Raw genomic sequence first — 23,380 nt, forward strand, 5'->3', positions numbered from 1 at the left:
GCTGCCTTAAGAGCACTGTATGTTTGGGCTGAGGAGCTGCCTGTGACCATGAAAAACCCTTGGAGATGAAGTGAATCCATCAGGGGAGAGCTTCAGGCCCCCAATTTTGAAGATTAACTATCTCCTTTAATTTGTGGATGGTGGTGTTACATTTTATTTCATCAGAATTTTAGAAGTACATTTCTGTAGTTTATTATACTTTAGAAATGTTCTAGAAAGAAGGTGACCTAGAAAAAAAATGGGTGTTTTCTTCTAGCCGTACTGTTTGTTTTCTTATGTGTTATCAGTACATGTTTTACTTGTTAATAATTTCTTTTAACCATTGGAGGATAAGCTCAAACAAATAGAACCTTAAAAAGGTCAGAAATCCAGAATTTGGATGCTTTGTTGAAATGTAAAAATTAAAACATCTTTGGTAGCTTCAAAGAGCCTAGAGAGAGAAAGCACTAGTGTTTCGTTAGGTGCTATTGATGTAATTTTAGTTTAAAATAATGTTTTTAATAAACGTTTTCCTGGGCTGTGGGAAAGGAGCAATCCTTCACCAAAGGTGGCCTAACACATTAGAGCAAAGCCCATGTTTGTTACTTTTGACTGGTCAATTGAGGCAGGTCCACAGTTAACATGCTAGAACTGGAAACCTTTTGTCATAGTTAATCATGTCCTCATGTAAGTGTGTTAGTTATTGATGTGTGGGCTTTCTATACTTTAGTACAAATATCTTTGTTAACTTTTGTTTCTACACCCAGTACTGTTCTCAATTTTTAATTATCGTTGCCTCGCAATATGGCCTGATACCTGATGGTACCAACACTGACTCATGGCTATTTCAGAGTATGCTCTTGTCTGCCTACCTATTTTTTTCATTTGAACCACAGAATTATTGTGTCAAGTTCCATGTTGAGTTTTTGTCTTATTAGTCAAGATGGACTAGATTATGCTGTGGAAACAACTTGGATCTCAGTGGTTTAAAACAATTATTTCTGTCCATACTATCCATCCATTATGGCTTAGCTGAGGGGCCTCTGTGTCTCCATCATTATGGTCCTCACTCAAGGAACCAGGCCCATGGAGCAGCTACCTGCTGGAACATTGCAGAGGGTGGGAAGAGTGTGGCTCTTGAAGCTTCTCCTCAGAAATGACAGAGGTCACTCCTGGTCACAATTTATTGGTCAAAGTACAGTACACGACCAAGCCTAACTGCAGTGGGTGGGAGAGATGCATCCTTCCTAGAGATGGAAAGTAGTTATTGGTGGTGAACTCTCGCACAGTTTATCACAATTTCTGAAGGGGAACTTTAATTTATAAATTAATGTGGAAAAATTTATAATACTTTTCTCATCCAGGAGCATGACCTTTTCCTTCAAGTCTTCCTTTATTTCTACCTAAAAGAACTTCTAGTTCTCTTTGTGTAGGTCAGTTTGTTGTCAACACTAGAATTTCCCATGGGAGCTTTTAAAAGATAACTAAGCCAGTGGCTTAGCTCTGGGGGAGTCGAAGGTACAGCCAAGGTTTTTCAGAGCCACAGATACAGGTTTTATTCCTTATTCCCTCTTTAGTTTTTTTTTTTATTTTTGCTTTTTTACTTTTTATTACAGACATTTCAAAATATGCAGAAGTAGGGAGAATAGTAGAATAAACCCCAGTGTACCCTTTACCCAACCTCAACAATTGTTCAACTCATGGCCAATCTTGTTTCCTTTACTCCCTTCTTGCATCCCCTCTCAAAGATTATTTTGTTTTATTTTAATTTAATTTAATTAATTTATTTATTTTCTGAGACAGGGTCTCACTCTGTTGCCCAGGCTGGAGTGCAATGGTGCATGCAATCTCAGCTCACTGCAACCTCTGCCTCCCAGGTTCAAGTGATTCTCCTGCCTCAGCCTCCCTAGTAGCTGGGATTATAAGCACCTGCCACCACACCCAGCTAATTTTTGTATTTTTAGTAGAGACAGGGTTTCACCATGTTGGCCAGGCTGGTGTCGAACTCCTGACCTCAGGTGATCCACCCACCTCGGCCTCCCAAAGTGCTGGGATTACAGGTGTAAGCCACTGCACCCAGCCTCAAAGATTATTTTGAAACAAGCCCCAGACAGCCTGTCCAGTTTCATCTGTGACTATTTCCAGTGTGTATCACTGTCTTCATTTGTTAGGACTGCCATATCAAAATACTACAGTGGGCATGGCTTATACAAGAGCCATTTATTTTCTCACAGTTCTGGGGCCTAGAAGTCCGAGATCAAGGGGTCAGCAGGGTTGGTTTCTTCTGAGACCTCTCTTCTTGGCTTGTAGATGACTGTGTTCTTGCTGTGGATTCACACTATAGGCACCTGTGTCTCTGGTATTGCTCTGTGTCCTAATCTCCTCTTCTTAAAAGGACACCAGTCATCCTGAATTAGGGCCCACCCTAACAACCACATTTTGGCTTAATTACATCTTTAAAAGCCTTATCTCCAAATATAGTCATATTCTGAGGTACTGGGGGTTAGGACTTCAGCATACGAATCTTGGGAGAGACACCATTCGGCCCATAACATAACAGAAGCACAATGGCATCCTCACAATGGAAACGCTTAAAAGAGTACTCCTCAAGAGCAGTTCAATTTCCCCATGTCTTCCTGCTTTTTTTCCTGTTTTAATTCGTTTGTTCAATTTAGGATCCAAGTCAGGTCCATATATTGCAATTGGCTGATAGGTCTCTTACGCCACTTTTCCATCTCCTTCCCCGCATTTTTGATAGGTCCCCAACCAAGTAAGCATCTTCCATGTGGGGTCACTGGATGTGACATTGGGGGAGCTCTCTGGATCCCCAGGACATACTGCAGTCCACCATCAGGCCCCCTGTTCCCACCCTGAGTGTATGGAAATTCCAGGCACTGAACTCCAGGGCCTGCTAATCCCAGGACTGCCCAGGTTCTGTTTGGAAGGCCCTTCTGTGGTCTTCATTTGGCTTCTCTTTGTTACTCAGGTCTCAACCAAGATGTCACCCTCTCAGAGAGCCCTTCCTTGACTCCTCTCCCTCATCTAAAGTTCCCCCCCGAACCCCAGTCATTGTCTAATGCCCCTCCTTACTTTCTTCGAGCCACTTAAGATTTGAAATTAAGGATTTGTTTTCATAATCTGTGAACTTATTTGTTTATATGTCTATTATCTGTCTCTCCATTCCAAAAGTTCACTCCATGAGAGCAGGCAGTTTTTGCGCTCCCTGCTGTAGCTCCCCAGTGTCTGGAATCCTGCTTGGACCCTAGAAAGCACTCATTGCATCAGTGTTTACTGAATGCCTACTGAGATGGGAACTAACAGTTTGTGGATGTAAGATGATACTTTACAAACTAGTACATCCCAAACCACTGTGCCCTATGTGTGAGTCTTCCCTTTGGAAAATTGCCTCTCTTTTGAGCAGATGCCAGGCATTCAAGTCACTGTGAATACCCTTTGGGCTTTTTGCAACTGTGATCTTGACCGGAAGAAAACTAAAGAGGGCATTAACATGAAACTCTATATTCTTCTTTTCCTGTTATGCACCTGCCTCAGATTTCTCTGAGAAAATTATAAAGGATCTTTTCCGATTTATCAACCCAACTCTGTTCCAAACCACATAAGCTTTGCTAATGTGATTAAAAATTGTTGAAAACAGATCTGCCTTGCACAGAATTTCCTAAATGGATAGTTATGCATTCTTGTGACTTAGAACCCTTCGTGCTGCCTTTGAAAGATAAATTCATTAAGAAAAATTCTTCATGACAGCAGTTACCATTTATCTCACTCTAATGGGTGCCAGGCATGTGCTTTCACATTACTTCACTTGATCCTTACTGCCTCAGAGGTAGATTTTAATTAGTATCCCCACTTCACAGGCTTAGGGAGGTTAAGTACCTTGCCCTGAGTCATGCGACTAGTGACTGGCAGAACCAGCCTTCAATCAGTGTGATTCTTAACTCCAACTCAACACCACCTCTGTGGTAGTGTTCATTTCCTACTTAGGATACTGTTCATTAGAATACAGAGGAGCAGGTGTGATGTTTGAGTATTTAAAAAGACTTTTTCCCCACTTTGGTGGTAGTGGTCATTACTGTTCTAACTATCTAGCTATCACTTACATAGCATTTACTGTGTGTCAGGCACTGTTCTGAATACTCTGTAGGATATATTAAATCAGTAACCCCCCTTTTACAGGTGAGGAAACTGAGGCCCGGCAAGGATGACTAAATTGCTCTAAATCACAGAGTTAATGAGTGGGCAGCCCAGGCTTCAAACACAGGCAGTCTCGCAGTCTAGTCCTAGAATCCGTGCTCCTGAACAACAGGCTCCATTGGCTCTCCATGAAAGAAACTAAGGAGTGAGGAAATAGTTCCCAGTCAGATACATTTTAGGTTTAAGGCAAAAGAGCATCCAAGAGCGTCTCAGAGCCACAGAATTGGACCTGTGGGTTTGGTCTTTGACCTTTTGTTCAGCCAGCATCCTCCAGACAATGATGGGGCCAGCCTCTGCGCTGGGAATACAGGTGTGAATTCAAGTCCCTGCCTTCAGGAAGATGCCAGTCTATGAGGAACTCTCACCATCTAGTTGGGGAAGGAGGGTGCACAGTCACAGTCGGTCCAAGCTTATTGGCTAGGTTTGTCCAAAAGGAATATTTACGAACAGCAACCTTTTCACAGACAGGGACCAGATCTGCATTTTTAATTTTTATATTATTGTGTGTTAATCTCCTCCATCTAGTGTATCACTTAGAGAGAGATGGTCAGGAAAGGCCTGCAGCGGGAGAGAACCTGTGCTTTAGAGTCCAACAGCTGAGGGTTTGACTGCCTGGTTGAGAAAGCTGAGAAAGGCTGTTAAGAAATTTGGCAATAAGTCCCGGCATGGTAGCTCACACCTGTAATCCCAGCACTTTGGGATGCCCAGGCGGGCAGATCACTTGAGCCCAGGAGTTCGAGACCAGTCTGGTAGAACATGGTGAAACCTCATCTCTCCTAAAAATAAAAAAAGCCAGGTGTGATGATACACACCTGTAATCTCAGCTACTTGGGAGGCGAAGGCAGGAGAATCGCTTGAGCCCGGGAGTGCAGTGAGCCAAGATCACACCACTGCACTCCAGCCTAGGCGACAGAGACTGACCCTGTCTTAAAAAAAAAAAAAAAAAAAAAATGGCAATAATATAAAAGTGTGTGGCACAGAGTCCAGCAAATACCAGTAAACAATAACGATTATCATCTTCATTGGCCCTTCAGTCTAACTTTGTGTTTTCTGTGAGCCACCTTAGAGGAGAAAAGGCAAACATTTACTTGAACTGTTAAACGACCTTACCTCTGCATCCACTTCATACAGTTGCCCGCATGTGAACTTTGGAATTTCTGCAAGGACCAGTTTAAGAACCTGCTCGTGGTGAGCATAAAATTCTTCCTTCTTTGAGCTCAGTCTGAGTTACAGCTCTGTGTACAGGGATGTCGGCCGTGGTGATTATTCTGCAGTATGCAATGCTTGCTTTCCATCTGGACAATCTTCAGTATTGGCCTCCTGGCCAAATCTGTTTGGGCCATACGCCTCCAGCTCAAAGCTACTGACTTCTATATTCAGAGCCAGCCCTTAAAATCAGTACTGGAAAGATGTTTTTACTGTAGTACATGCTACATTTTAACCTTCTAAAAAATGTTTATTTTTTTCATTCCTCACCACTTACTTTTGTATATAAATTCTTTAAACTGGAAAATATTAAATATGTCTCTTTTGATAAAGACATTAGCTAACCTGAGTAAAAATAAACGTGAAGAACATGTACAAGAGTAAAGTTTACCAAACTGTCTTAAATTTCTTATTGTGCCAAGCAAGGTGGCATGCACTTGTAATCTCAGCTACTCAGGAGACTAAGGCAGGAGGATAGCTTGAAGGTAGGAGTTCAAGACCAGCCTGGGCAACATAGCAAGTCCTTGTCTCTAAAACAAATTTTTTTTAAAGTAATAGGGTACTCTACTGGGTTAGGCCAGGTAAACAACCCTGTCATGTGGGTGAAGTCAATAACACTTGGAAATAAAGGAAGATGAAGAAGTCATGAAGATTTTCTTGAAGTGTATTTATTATAAAAAGCCTGATCTTTAATCGGAGCGCTGCAGCAGTAGACATGTTGGCTTACTCTTTATTGACTTAACTGATTTTCTAAACTAAACAATGTTTGGAATGTGAGTGTTTTTGTCAGTGATTCTGTAGGGGCCCAGTGAATTCAGGCAGCATTCTGCTTCTTCTGTCTCTCTTTGGCCAACAGCCTTATCCCAACAGTCCAGTATTCATGTTCAGAGCAAAGAAGAGGTAGATCAAATCCACTAGCCAAAGAATAAACTGAAAACCAGAATTTTCCAGCTTGTGGTTATTCTGGCCTCCATGTCATACCTTCATATCTTGAAAGTTTTATCACCAGAAAGTCAAGAGCCAAGTAGCAAAGGATCTTATTAGTTTGATCTTGATTTAAAGGAGAAAAAAATAAGATTAAAAACAATATCTTCTATGTCAAGTGAAAGGAATAAAAATAACCTGGCTTTGGCTCCCCAGAGGTAACTGAGTCCCTTAGGATTATGAGCCTTCTAAGAACTTAGCACCCATCTCCCACCAAAACACCAAGCTGGGGCATTTCGCATTGAAAATGGCCTCGAATATTTAAATTGCTTTTTCCTGTGAGTTTAAACAGGGAAGAAGTGGGCCCTTCCCTTATTTCTAAACTCTTGACTCTCTGGCATTAGACATCATGCTCTGAGGAAGTACCTGAAATCACAGCATTATATTCTCTTGCTGGGAGGAGGAACTCTTTAATGTCCAACTGGGTTTAATACAGGAACTTTTTTGTTTTTTAAACTATCTTTTGGATTAAGGCTGCAGTGAAGCGTGATCATGCCACTGCACTCCAGCCTGGGCAACAGAGTGAGACCCTGTCTCAAAAACAAAACAAAAATTATCTCTTGGGCTGGGTACAGTGGCTCACACCTTTAATCACAGTGAGACCTCATTTCTACAAAAAATAAAAATAAATTAGCTGGGCATGGTGGCTCATGTCTGTAGTCCCGGCTACTCTAGAAGCTGTGCCCAGGAGTTCAAGGCTGCATTGAGCTGTAATCATGCCACTGCACAGCCTGAGCTACAGAGTGAGACCCTATCTCTTAAAACAAACAAACATATATACAATCTTTCGGAACCTCAGGGTAAGGTCAGAAAACTTGGTCTTGCTTAGAGGATGGAACTTCAGTCTTAGAAGGGAGGGAGGCCCCCCTCCATCTAATTTCACATTCCAATTGAGACACTTTTGAGAGTAAAAAGGGACTTTATTAATAACTTTATCATAATTAATAACTTTATTAATAACTGCATCAGAACAATAAATTCCAGGACCCTCTTGGAGAGACTAGGATGTAGGGTTATCTACCTTTAGCATGCTGTAGAGATCACCCACAATCTAAGACATCTCACTGTAAGAGCTTCAGGCAGTGATTTTTAAGGAACTTCTATTTTGTTTTTACTGCTTAATATCTTACAATCTTGTATTAGATAATAAACATAGGTGTTTCGATAAGCTCCTCATATCTACCATTTTCATTGCTGTAGACTCAATTTTGAATTGTATTCATAGTTGTGAATTGTGTTGCCTCTGCATTAAACAGTTGAGTTTTGTAATGGCAGAAGGGCACAATGGGAAGGGAGGAGGAAGAGATGGGTGAAGGGAGAGAGAGAATGTGAAAGTGAAGGTAGTGAGTTTGCAGAAGCTCAGACATCTAGTAAAACACCTGGCAAGATCATCTGCTGAGAGCCAGGGGCCGGGAGCTTCAGGAAGTGTGTCAGGGAGTCATATCCAAAGTAGAACAGTGGCCAAGAGTGATGAGTTCTGCACTTTCAGGATGATATCTGAATACTTAAACCTTTAGCCATAAGAGGGCAGTTTTAGGCATCCTATACCTGGGGAAACAAAGCTGAAGACACTCATTTTTTAAAATCCTTATTTCGGAGATAAGGACAAGGCCAACTAATTTGATAGCACAAAGGGGCCTTAACTTTATTTCTACAGCTATTGTATTCCTGGATGACTAAGCTTTACGATAGTTTCCTCTTGACTTTAAGAAATGACTCACATACTTTTACTATGGAAGTGACAGGGGCTGCTAGGCCCCTAACCGCCCGCCTGTCAGCGAGCCATGTTATTAGCTTAACTGTATTTTTCTCTTAGGCTAAACTTAGTGGGAAAGATATTCAAGTACCTCTTTCATGTCCCCTGCATACTCATGCTGGTGAGTACTGCGTGCCTTCATTCCAGACGATTCAAACTTCCTTCTTATCCACCTGACATTTTGTGGCACATCCACAGATGCCAGGCCCATGCCTGGCATGGAACATACAGAGATGACTCAGAGTCTCCATCCACAAGGAACACCAAGTCTCGGGTCCCTGTATTTTAGCCGATTTAGTCATGCTAGTGTCATTTGGGGAAGTGGCTGTTGAAATAATAGCTTTCAGGCAGCCTTTGCCTTGTCCTTCTTTAGGTGTAGGGGCTTGAGAAAAAGGTGAGGGGTCTTTCCTGTTCCCAGCAAGTTGCCTTTCCAAAATGGCCCCGTAATACTCATCTGTCTAAGGCCCAGCTAAGTGTTTCAGATTTCATCTTACTTTAAAAAGCTGCAGCAAGATTATATGGTAACCTAGTGCTAATCCCATAAGAATTAAATACATAGAGCCTCATTTAAAAACAGATTAATGTAGCTGTTAGTAATAACAGGCCAGGGAGAGGCTCCCAGGCACTAAAGGTGTTTGGTAACTGACATCAGGGGAGCTCCCAGGAGGACCTTCCAGAAGGCTGATCCTGGAGCTGGGCACCATGTCTTTGCCCTTCCCTTGCATGGGAGAGGTGGCATCTCTTCACAGAACATCCAACAGTCTCTCTGACATCAGGCAGGGTTGGCCCTTTATCCAGATCAGATGTGTTTGGATTTAATTAAGTTGAGGCTCCCAAAGTGCCTACACAATTAGCTGTAATTGCTCCTCAGTAGTGTAGCAAATCTGAGTTTTGTAACTGTCCCAATGACATCTGAACATCTGCTCTAGGTCTCAAATAATTACTCTCAAACCTGAGTAATGATAGATGGGTCGAAAAGGAATAAAAGCTGGCTACGGTGGCTCACACCTGTAATCCCAGCACTTTGGGAAAGGAAGCCAAGGTGGGCAGATCTCTTGAGCTCAGAAGTTCGAGACCAGCCTGGGCAACATAGTGGAACCTCCCAGGCAAGTTCCCCCATCTCTACAAAAAATCAGAAATTAGCTGGGTTTGGTGGCATGTGCCTGTAGTCCCAGCTACTCAAAAGGCTGAGGTGGGAGGACGTCTTGAACTTGGGGAGGTCAAGGCTGCAGTGAGCCATGATCATGCCACTGTACTCCAGCCTAGGGAGACAGACCAAGACCCTGTCTCAAAAAAATAAGAATAAAAATAATAAAGGGAATCAAATGGTTGGGGGGAGTAAGATGTTTAATAATTGAAGCATAAATCTCTGCAGTACTATTACCTAAGTAGATTTGTGATATAAGGCAAGGGGCTTGGGCTTTGGGGTTGACATGGTCCAAAGTCCAGCGTTGGACTTTGAGTGGACACAGTCATGCGTAGACATGGCCCTACTCATTATGTGAAGGTGGACAAGCCATTTCAAGTCTTTAAATCTGCTTCCTTGTCATGTTTACTAGCAGAGAGGCTGAACATTGTACATCTGTTCTTTCATCCATTCATTTAGGTAACACTGATTGAGTGCCCACCAAGTATCTGGCCTCACAGATACAGTGGTGAAGAAGAGCAAGAATATCTTTGCTTCATGGAGTTTATAATCTAATAGAGTCTCATTCAATGTTGGAACAAAACATAAAGATATAATTAGCTAAGAGATGACAAAATTAGGCAGAAATCTTAGGAAGTGGTGGAGAAGTAAATATTTAATAACAATTTAAATTAAGTTTCTCAGTACTATTTCTTAGGCAGGCAAATAATGTCCCCAGCACAAACCATTGCTCCAGCATGAGTGATATGTTGGGTGTCTTCAGCATAGTCGAAACTGGCCTAAGGAAATTTAAACATCTTTTTTTCCCCTTATTTTTTTGCTAGATTTTAAAACTGGTTAGATTCATATTTAAAAAGAAATGAATACACATGAGAAAAACAGTCAAACTGTGCCAAAGGCTACATACAATGAGTGAAACTAGATCTTTTTCCTACCCTAGACCCCCAGTTTTTCTCCCCAGGAAATCAATGTCTGCTACAATTTTCCAGTGAATATTCAATCAGATATGTGTGTATGTAATCCCTTAAAACCCAAGCAAACACGGGAGAGGGTGCCAGCCCCACTCTTTCACCCCTTGTTTTTATCCCTTAAGATGACTCAGAGCCGTTCCATGTCAGATCAGATTCATTTTTTTTTTTTTTGGAGACGGGGTCTCACTCTGTCACTCAGACTGGAGTGTAGGGGCACGATCTTGGCTCACTGCAACCTCCCTTCCCAGGCTCAAGCAATTCTCCCACCTCAGCCTCCCAAGTAGCTGGGACTACAGGCATGTGTCACCACTGCCTGGATAATTTTTGTATTTTTAGCAGAGACAGGGTTTCACCATGTTGGCCAGGCTGGTCTTGAGCTCCTGACCTCAAATGATCCACCCGCCTCAGCCTCCCAAAGTGCTGGGATTACAAGCATGAGCCACCGCGCCCGGCCAGATTCATCCTTTTTCACCACAGTGTAGTCCTTCATTTAATCAGTCCTCTACTGATGGAAATTTAGGTTGTTTCCAAACCTTTGCTGCTACAAACAGCAAAATGCTGCAGTGAACATTCTTGCATGTACATGTTTACATATATATGCAGTATAAAGTCCCCAAAGGCAGAATTACTAGACCAAAGGTTTGTACTTTAAAAAAACATGAACAGATGTTACCACATTGCCTTCCAAGGCCTATACCAATGTGTACTCCCTCCTCAGTGGATGGACCAGAGGGCCTGTTACCCATACTCCTTCCAGTCCTGGGCATTGGCAAACTTCATCTTTTCTAACATGGGCAGTGGAAAATGATTTCTGTCATTTTAACTTGCATCTATTTAACAATGAGTGACATGAAGCATCTTTTCAAGCTGCACTTTTAAAAGACAAAAGAGGCCGGGCGTGGTGGCTCACACCTGTAATCCCAGCACTTCGGGAGGCCGAGGCGGGCGGATCACAAGGTCAGGAGTTCAAGACCAGCCTGGCCAACATGGTGAAACCCCGTCTCTACTAAAAATACAAAAATTAGCCCGGCATGGTGGTGGGTGCCTGTAATCTCAGCTACTCAGGAGGCTGAGGCAGGAGAATCGTTTGAACCCGGGAGGCAGAGGTTGCAGTGAGCCAAGATCGCGCCATTGCACTCCAGCCTGGGCAACGAGCAAAACTCCATCTCCAAAAAAAAAGAAAGAAAATTAAAGATTTCATCCAGCTTTTTTGTCAACTAGGACAATGGTTCTCTAAGTGTGGTCTCTGGACCAACAACGTCAGCATCACCTGAGAACTTGTTAGAAAAGCAAATTCTCAGCCCACCCAGACCAGTGGAATCAGAACCTCTGGAGGTGAGGTCCTGCAAGCTCATTTTAGCAAGCCCTCTGTTTAGGCACCACCCCCTTGAGTTTCTGATTCTGTGGGTTTGGGGTGAGGTCCAAGAATGTGCATTTGAACCAGTTCCCAGGCAATGCTGATGCTGCTTGCTCAGGGGCCACACTCTGAGAACCACTGAGCTAGAGCATCATTCTTGCAGTAATATATAACCTCTGTGCAGCTTTTCCAATTCACTCTTTACAAGAAAGATTACCAGAAAGCAACTACGTATATTTAAAGGTATTTAAATTTTCTTTTTGTTAGGTATTAGTGGATCTACAGGAAGTGCCTGGTTGTGTTGAATGGGGATGTGCCACCTGTGGAAACCTTGCTTTGAGGAAATGTTTGGAAAACTGCTACCAGGCTAAGCTTCTGAAAAGCTAAGCAGCGCCCCCATCTGTGAAGGTTGTTTACTGCAAGTAGAAAGGAAAGGGAGTCTGAAAAGGGGTGGCCCAGAGGCAGATGAGTGCTTCAAAAAATGCCTTCTCATATTGGTCTGAGCTGGAGAGAGCCTTGTTCCTTAGAGCAGTGCTCCACAGCCACCGGGGTTGCACCTGAGGATCTTGTAGAACACCCATGGCCAGATCCCACCCCCAGACATTCTGATTTAATGAAGCTCGGGAGGGCCCAGGCATTCGTATGGTTGTTTTAGAAGCACCCCAGGTGTTTGGCTTTGAGGCTATCTTTAACTCTCTCAATGATTCAGTAAGCCATTTAATACCCTATAATAAATATTTTTCCTGCTTCAAAAAAAATCCCCAGGTGATTCTAATGTGCAATCAGGTTGAGGAACACTACTTTAGAGAAAACCCTAAATTTTAGATAAGCTACATTCTTGTTTAAATATATTTTTAATTGTGATAAAATGTACATAACAAAATTTCATGCTAACTATTTTTAAGTGTACTGTTCAGTAGTGTTAAGTATATTGATTGTTTTGCAGCCAATCTCCAGGATTTTTTCATCTTGCAAAACTAACACTCTACCCATTAAACAATAACTCCCCGTCCCCTCTCCCTAGCCCCTGGCAACCACCATTCTGTTTTCCATCTATAAATTTTACTAGTCCAGGCATGTCACATAAGTAGGATCCTACAGTATTTGTCCTTTTGTGAGTGGTTTACTTCATGTAGCATAATGTCCTCAAGGTTCTTCCATGCTGTAGCATGTGATGGGATATCCTTCCCTTTTAAAGCTGAATAATATTGCATTGTACACATGTACCACATTGCGCTTATCCATTCATCCATCAAGGCACACTTGGGTTGTTTCTACTTTTTGGCTATTGTGAATAATGCTGCTATAAACATGGGTATACTTACATATTTTTAAAAGAAAAATAATCAGAGTCAGTTATAGCCATTAACATTGAATGCTTATTGTGCCCTGGACCCTGATCTTTTTTTTTTTTTTTTTTTTGAGACGGAGTCTCACTCTGTCGCCCAGGCTGGAGTGCAGTGGCGCATGCTCGGCTCACTGCAAGCTCCGCCTCCCGGGTTCACGCCATTCTCCTGCCTCAGCCTCTCCGAGTAGCTGGGACTACAGGCGCCCGCCACCACGCCCGGCTAATTTTTTGTATTTTTTAGTAGAGACGGGGTTTCACCGTGGTCTCGATCTCCTGACCTCGTGATCCGCCCGCCTCGGCCTCCCAAAGTGCTGGGATTACAAGCGTGAGCCACCGCGCCTGGCAACCCCTGGACCCTGATCTAAGCTGTTTATGTATATCACTTTATTCAGATCTCTAAACAACTCTACGAAGTCTTTACTCTTATTACTTCCATTTTACAGATGATGAAACAGACCTAGGAGAGTTTGGTAACTTACGCACGGTAACAGTATTTTGCACAGTTTCCTCACTATAAAAATCGTCTGGGCTGTTTGTTGAAAGTTCCCGTTCCCAGGCCTCATCCTATTCCTATGGGTTCTAAGCCTCCAGGAAGGAGCCTGGAAGCTGTAGATTTTCCCTGTATACAGGGGTTACTTGTCATCAAAGAGAAGTTGAGAACATTTGGGGCTAAGTGGTAGGCCCAAGCAGTCTGGCCACAGAGCCTAGAGGCCACTTAGCCACTTAGCCATGAGGCCAGGCTGCTCCTTTAAGGCCTGGTTTTCAGTGCCTATTACGGCCCAAGGGAGGGGAACAAGTGTATCCCATGGGATTTCTAAATTTCGTATTTGTTGCGTGGTGTAGAAGCTGATATCAGCTAATTGCTCATTGTGATCTCAGCTGTTTGTTTGCACGTCCCCTTTTTCACATCACAGCTTCATTTTGAAATCCAGGATTCCTGGAGGCATAATATTCCTTCCGTTGCTACCTTCTTTTTTTTTTTTTTTTTTTTTTTTGAGACGGAGTCTTACTGTATCGCCCAGGCTGGAGTGCAGTGGCACGATCTCAGCTCACTGCAAGCTCCACCTCCCGGGTTCACGCCATTCTCCTGCCTCAGCCTCCTGAGTAGCTGGGACTACAGGCGCCTGCCACCACGCCCGGCTAATTTTTTGTATTTTTAGTAGAGACAGGGTTTCACCGTGTTAGCCAGGATGGTCTCGATCTCCTGACCTCGTGATCCGCCCACCTCGGCCTCCCAAAGTCCTGGGATTACAGGCGTGAGCCACCGTGCCTGGCCATTGCTACCTTCTTAAAAAGAGAAACTTGGCCGGGGCGGTGGCTCACGCCTGTAATCCCAGCACTTTGGGAGGCCAAGGCAGGCGGATCACCTGAAGTCAGGAGTTCAAGACCAGCCTGGACAACAAGACAAAACCCCGTCTCTACTAAAAATACAAAAATTAGCCGGACATGGTGGCACACGCCTGTAACCCCAGCTACTCGGGGGGCTGAGGCAGAGGGATCGCTTGAACCCGGGAGGCAGAGGTTGTAGTGAGCTGAGATTGTGCCACTGCACTCCAGCCTGGGTGATAGAGCGAGACTCTGCCTAAAAAACAAACAAACAAACTTCTATTAGTCAAAAGTGTAAGGGATATTGTCTGGGAGGAGGAATTAGGAGGCCTCCAGGGGTGTCAGAGATATTCTGCGTCTTCATCTGGGCAATGCTTACCTGGGTATAAATGTATAAAACTTCATTGATTGTGCATTTTCCTGTATGTATGTTATACCCCATTAAATAGGGCAGTTTCAAGTGTATTGATGCATAATATTGCCAGACATATTGTAAAGGGAAAAAATGAGGCACCAAACAATGTGTATGTTACCACTGGTATTTTTAAAAAGAATATAGGAAACTTACCTTTCACTCCATCTTTTATAGCATTTGAATTTTCTACCATGGGCATGAATTACCTACTCAAAAACAAAGTCACTGTAGATTCCTGGGCTTGGCCCCCATCTTACAGAATCAGCTGCTCTAGAGTTGAGGCCCAGGAATGCTCATTTCTAACACCCTCTCCAGGTGATTCTATGCACACTGCAGCTTAACAACTGCATGGGGTTGTGCCGGCCTGGCTTAGGCTACATTCTTCTACAAAAGGAAGACAGATATAAGGGGAGTTCACCCCAGGGTCAAAAGATACTTTCCCCATGGCTTGATGATTAGGGAAGGAGCTGTTCAACTCTATTAAGAATGCCAAAACCTCTGAGCTGGTGCCAAAGTCAACAACTCCCGTTTCCATTGTAAATCTGTACTCTTCTCATGCCAGTCTATTTTGTATGTGCTTTGTGTCGACATCCCTAACTTTCCATGTGAGATTTTAAATTGGCTCCCTACAGAGTTTGAGGTTGGGCCTTAGAAGGATGTCATGAATCCGTTCACTTGTAATATGGCCATTCACTTCCTCCTCTTAGCAAAGCTGCTGAGACATAACATGGCTTCAATAACTTCCCAAGGGGACACCAGCTGAGATCATCCCTCCTGGGCAAATGAGGCCCAAATACCCTCTCTGTTCAGAGGTCTCCTCTGTGTATTTTTGAATGAGCCTGCCTCCCTTGGCACCCTGGCCCTACGTCACCAAGAACGTTTTACCCTAATCCTACAGAGCATCCTGGCAGTCCCTCTGGACTGAAGTTTATCTTGCCTCTCCTTTCCAACTCTGTCAAGAAGATTCTGTAAATAACATCCACTTGCCACTTTTCTTAACACCATGAATCATCATACACATGGGTATAGCATCCCAATTTGTAGCTAGGAAGCTAATCTCAAAGGATTTTGCTCTTGCATTTATTTATTTATTTACTTACTTACCTTATTTTATTTTATTTTTTTGAGACAGGGTCTCACTCTGTCACCCAGGCTAGAGTGCAGTGATGCAATCTTGGCTCACTGTAGCCTTGTAGCCTCTGCCTCCCCAGCACAAGGGATCCTCTTGCCTCAGCCTCCTAAGTAGTGGGGACTACAGGGACACACCCGTAGTGTGTAGAGATGGGGTCTCGCCATTTTGTCCAGGCTGGCCTAGCTTTTATTTAGGTCTGTGTGCGAGCATATGTGCTCATGCACACCCTGAAATCTGCTTTGATATCCATGAGCATCTAGACAGGGTTCTTGTGACCTACCTTTTAAGAAGCATTGTACATTTGATACATGGTACCTCCACTCTTGGGCACTGCTGAGGCCGGGTTTCCTCTTATCCCAAGGGGCATCTGGGAACTTCTCTCTGGATAGCCAAAGAGCAGTGTCTGTCTGTCTCTCCATACACATCCCCCGACACACACACGTATATATACACATATATATTTCTCTTTTAGTATACTGGTACCCATTTAGTAACGTTCCAGCTTGTATTTTCTCCAGATACGATGCACCTGAAATGATTGAGCAACCTCACCCTTTTGCCCACAGGCTGCACGTGGGAATTTGGAGCCATGGTGAACTACATCAAGAAGACATATCCCCTGACCCAGCTGGTCGTCGTGGGCTTCAGCCTGGGTGGTAACATCGTGTGCAAATACTTGGGGGAGACTCAGGCAAATCAAGAGAAGGTCCTGTGCTGCGTCAGCGTGTGCCAGGGGTACAGTGCACTGAGGTGAGTCATCTCTGCCTTCCATCAGGGCCTTCAGTTAGCCCTTATTTATAGAGATGCCCCGACACACAACACACTGTTCTGTGAAGACGGGGGAACACTGTGGCTGACTGAGTAGAAGTTTCTGAGTCTTGGACTCACCTTGTTTTGTTTGCATATCATACATTGGAGTTGCCCCATCAGACCCCTTAAGCCTGGGATATGCAGCTGCATTTTGGGACCAGATCTGTAATTGGAGAAGTCAAAACCCCCTTTGATAGTTGCTGTCTCCCTAGGGAATCTCTGTCAGGTGACTTAATTTGTTCAGGCTTCAGGAGTTTTTATAGAAACGTGGATTAATGAAAGAGCATAGGAGACTGGCAAGCTGGGATCTGAAAGCTGGGCCTTAGGATCCCAAATCCCTCCTTCCTGCAAGAGCTGAGTCTCAGATGGCATCTGGAAGGGATCTGTAGAAATCATTTAATCAGTGTCCTCACCTTTAAGTATTTGTCTGTCTTAGGCATCCCAGGCATCATCACAAAGAAGTTGATCTAGTGGGTCAAGCTTTCTCCCACCCCTTAGTCTCTTGCCAGTAGATACCCCACAGGATGAGTCCTAGGAGGGCGTGGTCATCTGCCCTGATTCCCCTCAAGATCACTGCTGTCCCAGGTCTCTCGGGAGTCACCACACTCACACGTTCACACACACACGTGGCACACACACTATACACACACATTTCTCCAGGCTCTTCAAATACATTCATATTTTTTTCTGTACTCTTCATTATGTCCTTTGTGTTACAAATGAGTATAACCAGTTATTAAAAATCTTCTGAAAAAATTTGAAACACACAGGAAAGTTTAAAAACACCTCCCTATTGATCCAGTCTGATGCCAAACAGTCCTTATTGTTATTCAAAGAATCTTTTCCTTTTGCCTCCCCTGTATATCTCATGCTGCAGTTTAAACATACCTTGTTACTTTCTGATGGATAGAGGCTATCTATATTATTTCTAAAAATACATATTACTGGAATTTAAAGCCAGCACACCCAAAAGACACATGTGGGCCCAGGATTCAGCCTCTCCCTGTGAGGCTTAAAGCTGGCTGAAAAAGATGATCTAAATGTACCCACGATAGACATGAGAAACATCTCTGATTAAACCCTTCCTGAGTCCCAGGGCCAAGGTCTGGGTTCTATTTTTCCTTGCCGGCAATATGGGGATGATGATAATAAGCAGTACCTACCTCATAGCACCACTGAGAGTCAAATGAGTTGATGCGTATGAAGTGCTTAGAACAGTGCCCAGCACACAGAACATAAGCCACTGTTCATTTTCATTATTGTCATCACCATCATTCACTGTAAAATGAAGGAGGTGAGTTCGATCAGCAGATCACAAAGACCGGTCCAGTGAACTAGTGACTGCCTCCCTTCATAAGCAATCACTTGGAGGATCATGTTAGAAAGAAATTCTGTTTCTTGGGCCCCACCCTTGGAGATTTTGATTCATGAAATTGGAGGCATGGGACCTCAGAAATCTGCATTTTGGATACATTTCATAGGTGAGTTTTCAGTTTAGTTACGTTTAGCAGTCCCTGGGGTTAGTGACCGCAGTGGTCTCTCCAGCTCTCGTGTTCCAGGACCAGGTTAGTCCCCCATCTTCCTACCAGGAATCTTTTCCTTCACTCCTCTGGTCACTGGGGAGTCAGCTGAGAGGACGTGTGCCTTTATCTTGGTGTGACTAGAAATATCTAACTCCCAGATCATAGCCACGTGTAACCAGAATTAACCAAAGTCCTATCGGGCCCAGTCACTGGGATAAGAAAGACATGAGCAAGGGGCCTACCCCAGGATCCAAGGGAGCAGAACTAGGACGTTTGTTTTGTTTTCTTTTTTTTTTCAATGCACAAAATCTTAAAATGACAATCCCTTCATCTCATTTTGCTGCAGTAGCGCCATCTGCTGTCAGCAAGAGCACATGATTGACGCAGCAAACTAAGGTGTTTGAACTAAGGCAAAGAAGGCTCAAGAAGCTAGGAAACTAAAATCTGTGAGGTGCTATACATTTTGCAGACATAGCCTACACAGCCTTGAGACCTCAGAGGGGTTCATACACATAACTAACTATTGGCACACCAACCTCATGCAATAAGGAGCAAGTTGCAACTTTATTCTCTGGAGCACAGAGAACTAACTTTTCCAGGCTAAGATCATGTGGTCCTGCATATGGGAACTGGCACCAGGTCAGAGAGACACCATTGTCCTGTGTGTGCTGGTGCAAGGCTCAGGCACCCTCAACATTTAAACCAGATCTGTGGAATAAATGGAGCACAGTTCCTTACTTTAAACCAGCATAACCTTTTTTTCTCCTGCCGAGGCTTGAGGGCGATGAGGCTTTCAGCACTGGGATGGTGGCAGCTGCATAAGTGCTTCCCATCACACCAAGGTGGAGCCGAGGAGGCCTGTCTGCTTCTGCAGGGGCCACACGAGAGTTCATGCTTCTGGTAAATCTCTCCTAGCTGAGTCTGGAGACCCACTTCCTCAGTGAACCCCTCCCTCTGGCTTCTCCTCCTGTAGCTCACCTCCCATCTAGCCAGAGCCAGTTGAAGGCTCAGAGAGAAGCCAGCCACCTGCTTGCTGTAGTTAGCAAAGTCTAGCTGCTGCTAAACTAGCTAACCTTTTACCATGTGCTGAACCACTGAAGGAGGGACACAAATGCCCTGAAATCACCTGGTATCCAGCAGACTTTAACACGTTCCCTCAGCATAAACAGTTGCCAACCCGCCTGGGGACTCTGTGTGGTGAGACATCCTCCTAGGTAATAGGGACACAGCCCTGAACAAGGCTGACTAATTCCCTGCCCTCATGGAGCTTAAAGAAAATGGGTAGGGAAGCATTTTTGGTCTGGTTTCAGGTAAAATAAATTCTTCTTTCTCAAGAAAGCCCTCAACAATCTTATGTTACAGAATTGACCAATAATAATAAAACTAAAACAAAAGCATTTTATTGCAGTTTGGGTGTAAAAGATAGTCTGTATCTGAGGACCTCACAGCACTGAAGACAACAGAGTGATATTTACAAAGCCACAAAGCAACAAATACATGTTACTAAGATATTACACATTAGGCATATGGATGCCAAGGAGGTCCTCAGTCAAGTGGGGGGTCCGTGAGGAGGGATTTCTGAAGGAGGTGAGGGTGAGCAGGACAGTAGCTCAGGGCCCAGGCCACGGGCAGAAGCCCCTTACAGCAGGAGTCCCAACTGCTGTTAGGAACCAGGCTGCACAGCAGGAGGTGAGCAGTGGGTGGGTCATGGTGGGCAAAGCAGTAGGGAAGCAGTGGGTGAACCTTCAACTGTATTTAGTTTCATTCCCCATTGATCACATTACTGCCTGAGTTCTGCCTCCTGTCAGATCAGCAGTGGCATTAGATTCCCATAGGAGGATGAACCTTATTGTGAACTGCGCATGTGAGGGATATAGTTTGCACGCTTCTTATGAGAATCTAATGTCTGATGATCTGTCACTGTCTCCCATCACCCCCAGATGGGACTGTCTAGTTGCAGGAAAATAAGCTCAGGGATCTCACTGATTCTATGTTATGGTGAGTTGTATAATTATTTCATTCTGTATTATAATGTAATAATTATAGGGAAAAGTGCATTATAAATGTAATGTGCTTGAATCATCCTGAAGCCATCCCCCTGCCCCTGCCTTCCCTAGTCTATGGACAAATTGTCTTCCACAAAGCCAGTCCCAAGGACTGCTTCCTTACAGGACAGTAGGGGAATTATCAGAGGAGTGTTTCAAATCTCCTTAAAGGCACATTATACTCCGGGCTAAGTGAATGTGTTAGCATCACTAAGACCTGACCACGTGAACATCCTAGCATTCTTTGAGCAAGGCCTTCCTGCCATCCACGTGAACATCCTAGCATTCTTTGAGCAAGGCCTTCCTGCCGTGGGGCAGAGGCAGGTACCACTTTTCCTGCCAAATGGTGGGGATATTGTCTCTTTTGCTTTTTGATGGGCAAACTTCAGGCTAGAGATGAGTTTATGGCAAAAGCAAATATTATTCATAAAGTTCCCCCAGAGACTGGGACTTTCCTAAAATGTTTTTATAGTTGAAGAGCTATAAAATACAGTAACTTTGTGCCATCAGTAATTTTGAATCACAGCCAAACAAAGAGGGGGAAACTGCAGCGTTTAAATGAGACTCTATGGACAGAACTTCACCCTGCGAAACAGCTCAGCTTTTCCACCACTGGGTTGTGAAGTCGACCTGACCACATGGTTGCCCTTAGTGCCTTGGGGCTTTTTGTGGTTTTTGTCGTTGTTGTTAATTTTTTTATCAGAATAATGAGAGGCCATATAAATACTCTTTGACTCTAACTCATTCCTGTAAAAGTACATCCTGTAAAAGGAAAAGATTCTGATAAGGAAGAAAGGGGCCTGGTAGGTGGCCATCCCTACTCTAGTCTGAAGTCCATCTTTCTGCCCCATCCTTCCACCCCAGTGGAACTAACAAAGCCCAGCCTGGCAGGTACCGAAAACTCTTGGCCCACTCCCTTGTGTGGTACAAACATGGTTTTCTTCTGCTCACACTCAAGCTGAACTAGCTGGAGATGGTGACCTCTCTACAGATTGACTCTGCCCCTGAAGGGCAATCTGCCACCAGCCCAGAACCTTCTGGCTGGGTCTTTTGGGTCTAGAGCCTCTGCCATCCCTCCTCCCAGAGGCCCGCTGTTCAAGGTAGGAGCTCTGTCTTGGGCTTGGCCAGCCTGCCTAGGATCGTGCCACCTTCCTCTCTCTGCGGGTTGGGCTGGTCCTGGTTTTGCCCCCACTGCAGGATTACTCTCTTATAGTGCCCAAGTTAGAAATAATCCACATGTCCAGCATGGGAGATAGTTAAATAAATTAATCATATATCAACTCAGTGGGAAACAAGGCAGCTTTTATTTTTAAAAATCAAGAAAAATATATAACATGACAGAATGTATACATTAAAAGTAGGGAAGGGCCGGGTGCGGTGGCTCACACCTGTAATCCCAGCACTTCGGGAGGCCAAGGCAGGCGGATCACGAGGTCAGGAGTTCGAGACCAGCCTGACCAACATGGTGAAACACCATCTCTACTAAAAGTACAAAAATTAGCCAGGTGTGGTGGCGCGCACCTGTAATCCCAGCTACTCAGGAGGCTGAGGCAGGAAAATCTCTTGAATCCAGAAGGCGGAGGTTGCAGTGAGCCGAGATCATGCCATTATTGCACTCCAGCCTGGGGGACAGAGCGAGACTCTGTCTCAAAAAAAAAAAAAAAAAATTAAGATAATAAATTTTACATTATGTGTTTTTATCATAATTTTTTAAAAATATGACTGTATATAGGCAAAACCTGGAAAGAAATCCCCTCCTTCTACAAGTAAAAATACTTCTTAGGTCGGTGTGATAGCATTATGGGAAAATAGTTAATGTACTTTATTCTTAAGGTTTCATTATCATATTGCTTTCAAGGTATTTTTTTAGTATCGTCTACATCCACATCCCATAAATTCATCTCCAAACTTAATTCATACTGCCCTTGCCTTTCTTCCCTTTTTGGAATGTTAAGGTCATGCTTGCCCACCCCACTCTATAGAACCTCATTCTCATTCTCCATATTTTTTCAAAGACCACAGGAAAGCTGTTTCACTATTCTCGTAGTCTGTCAGCACTCTGAGACATAATTTATTTAGCCAGGAGATCTGAATTCACTTGGGTATTAGATGCATTCTTTCCCCAGTTCATTCTCTTCTGACTTTAATTCCTTTTCATCAGTACTTGGTCCACTCACTTTGCAAAATATGAACTGGAAAGCTGAGCCTTCTCTAAGCAGTTACCCCAGCAGCATAGTGGTTGGCTCAGCTCTTCCTTGCCCAAGTGATTGCTCTGAACCTAATTGTAAATACCTGTTTGTTGGGACCCTCTTCTGAGGGATTAAAACCTATTGCCTTCCACAACACCTTTTAAAATTCTTTTAACAGTCCAAAGAGAAATCTCTCACTAGAAAATGGCTGTGAAACCAGTATGGGTAATATTTTATTATAATTTAGTGTTACATTGATTAGAAATGAAGGCATTTTCAGGGAATTCTATTTATTTTGGTAATAGGTAGATCAATAGATGGACAAAGTTCTTTAAAAATCCATATGGATTATTCTCAAATAAGACTCCCAGTGAATCTATACTGGCTTTGGGGGTTAATTTTCTCTTCTCATTTGTGATTATCACTTTTTGAGAGTTTTGCAACTTTCGGAAGGCATCTTTCCTTTTGGAGTCATCCTGATTCTCTCTGAAGTTTTGAAACCTACCTTCCTTCCAACAAGATTCACTCTGAATTATGCAAAGCCATTCCCTCCCTGTAATTCTGACCGAGCTGCCCCTCCCAGGGTCCCACACTTCTCTCCTGTGTTCTCAGCCAGTTTATCCTGGTGGACCAATATCTGGCCCAGCCTGGGGAGCAGTTCCTGCCACCCTTTCTCTCTTCTGGAGAACATAGCTATCTAGAGGCAGGTCTTCACTTTGAGCTTAGCCTGTGTTTAATGAGCATATCACAGACCATTAAATTCACAAACCATTTCATTCTTAACTCCCCACTACCTCTTATTTTTTAACCGTGACATTGTGGGAAATGTTTGTCACTCCAAAATTGTGAAATTTTGCCGTTCTAAAATTGTAGCAGCTTTGGGGAAATTACTTTTATAAAATTACTTTTATAAACTCCCTGGATTGAAAAAATAAAAAACAAAACAAAAAAACCTTACAAACCACCTAGTCCCCTCACTT

The 23,380-nt window shown here is 43.6% G+C and overlaps 1 protein-coding gene across 2 annotated transcripts in view; it reads left to right on the top strand.

Moving 5' to 3' along the window:
- ABHD2 (abhydrolase domain containing 2) overlaps positions 1-23,380 on the top strand; it is a 112,367-nt gene that overhangs the window by 70,892 nt on the left and 18,095 nt on the right. For both annotated transcript variants that reach the window (XM_030814993.1, XM_030814994.1), the window contains one exon: positions 16,400-16,583. In XM_030814993.1, coding sequence (XP_030670853.1) covers positions 16,400-16,583 — 184 coding nt within the window. The remainder of the gene's footprint in view (positions 1-16,399; positions 16,584-23,380) is intronic.

Source organism: Nomascus leucogenys, chromosome 6 (genome assembly GCF_006542625.1).
Source record: "Nomascus leucogenys isolate Asia chromosome 6, Asia_NLE_v1, whole genome shotgun sequence".
In the NCBI taxonomy this organism is placed as follows: Eukaryota; Metazoa; Chordata; class Mammalia; order Primates; family Hylobatidae; genus Nomascus; species Nomascus leucogenys.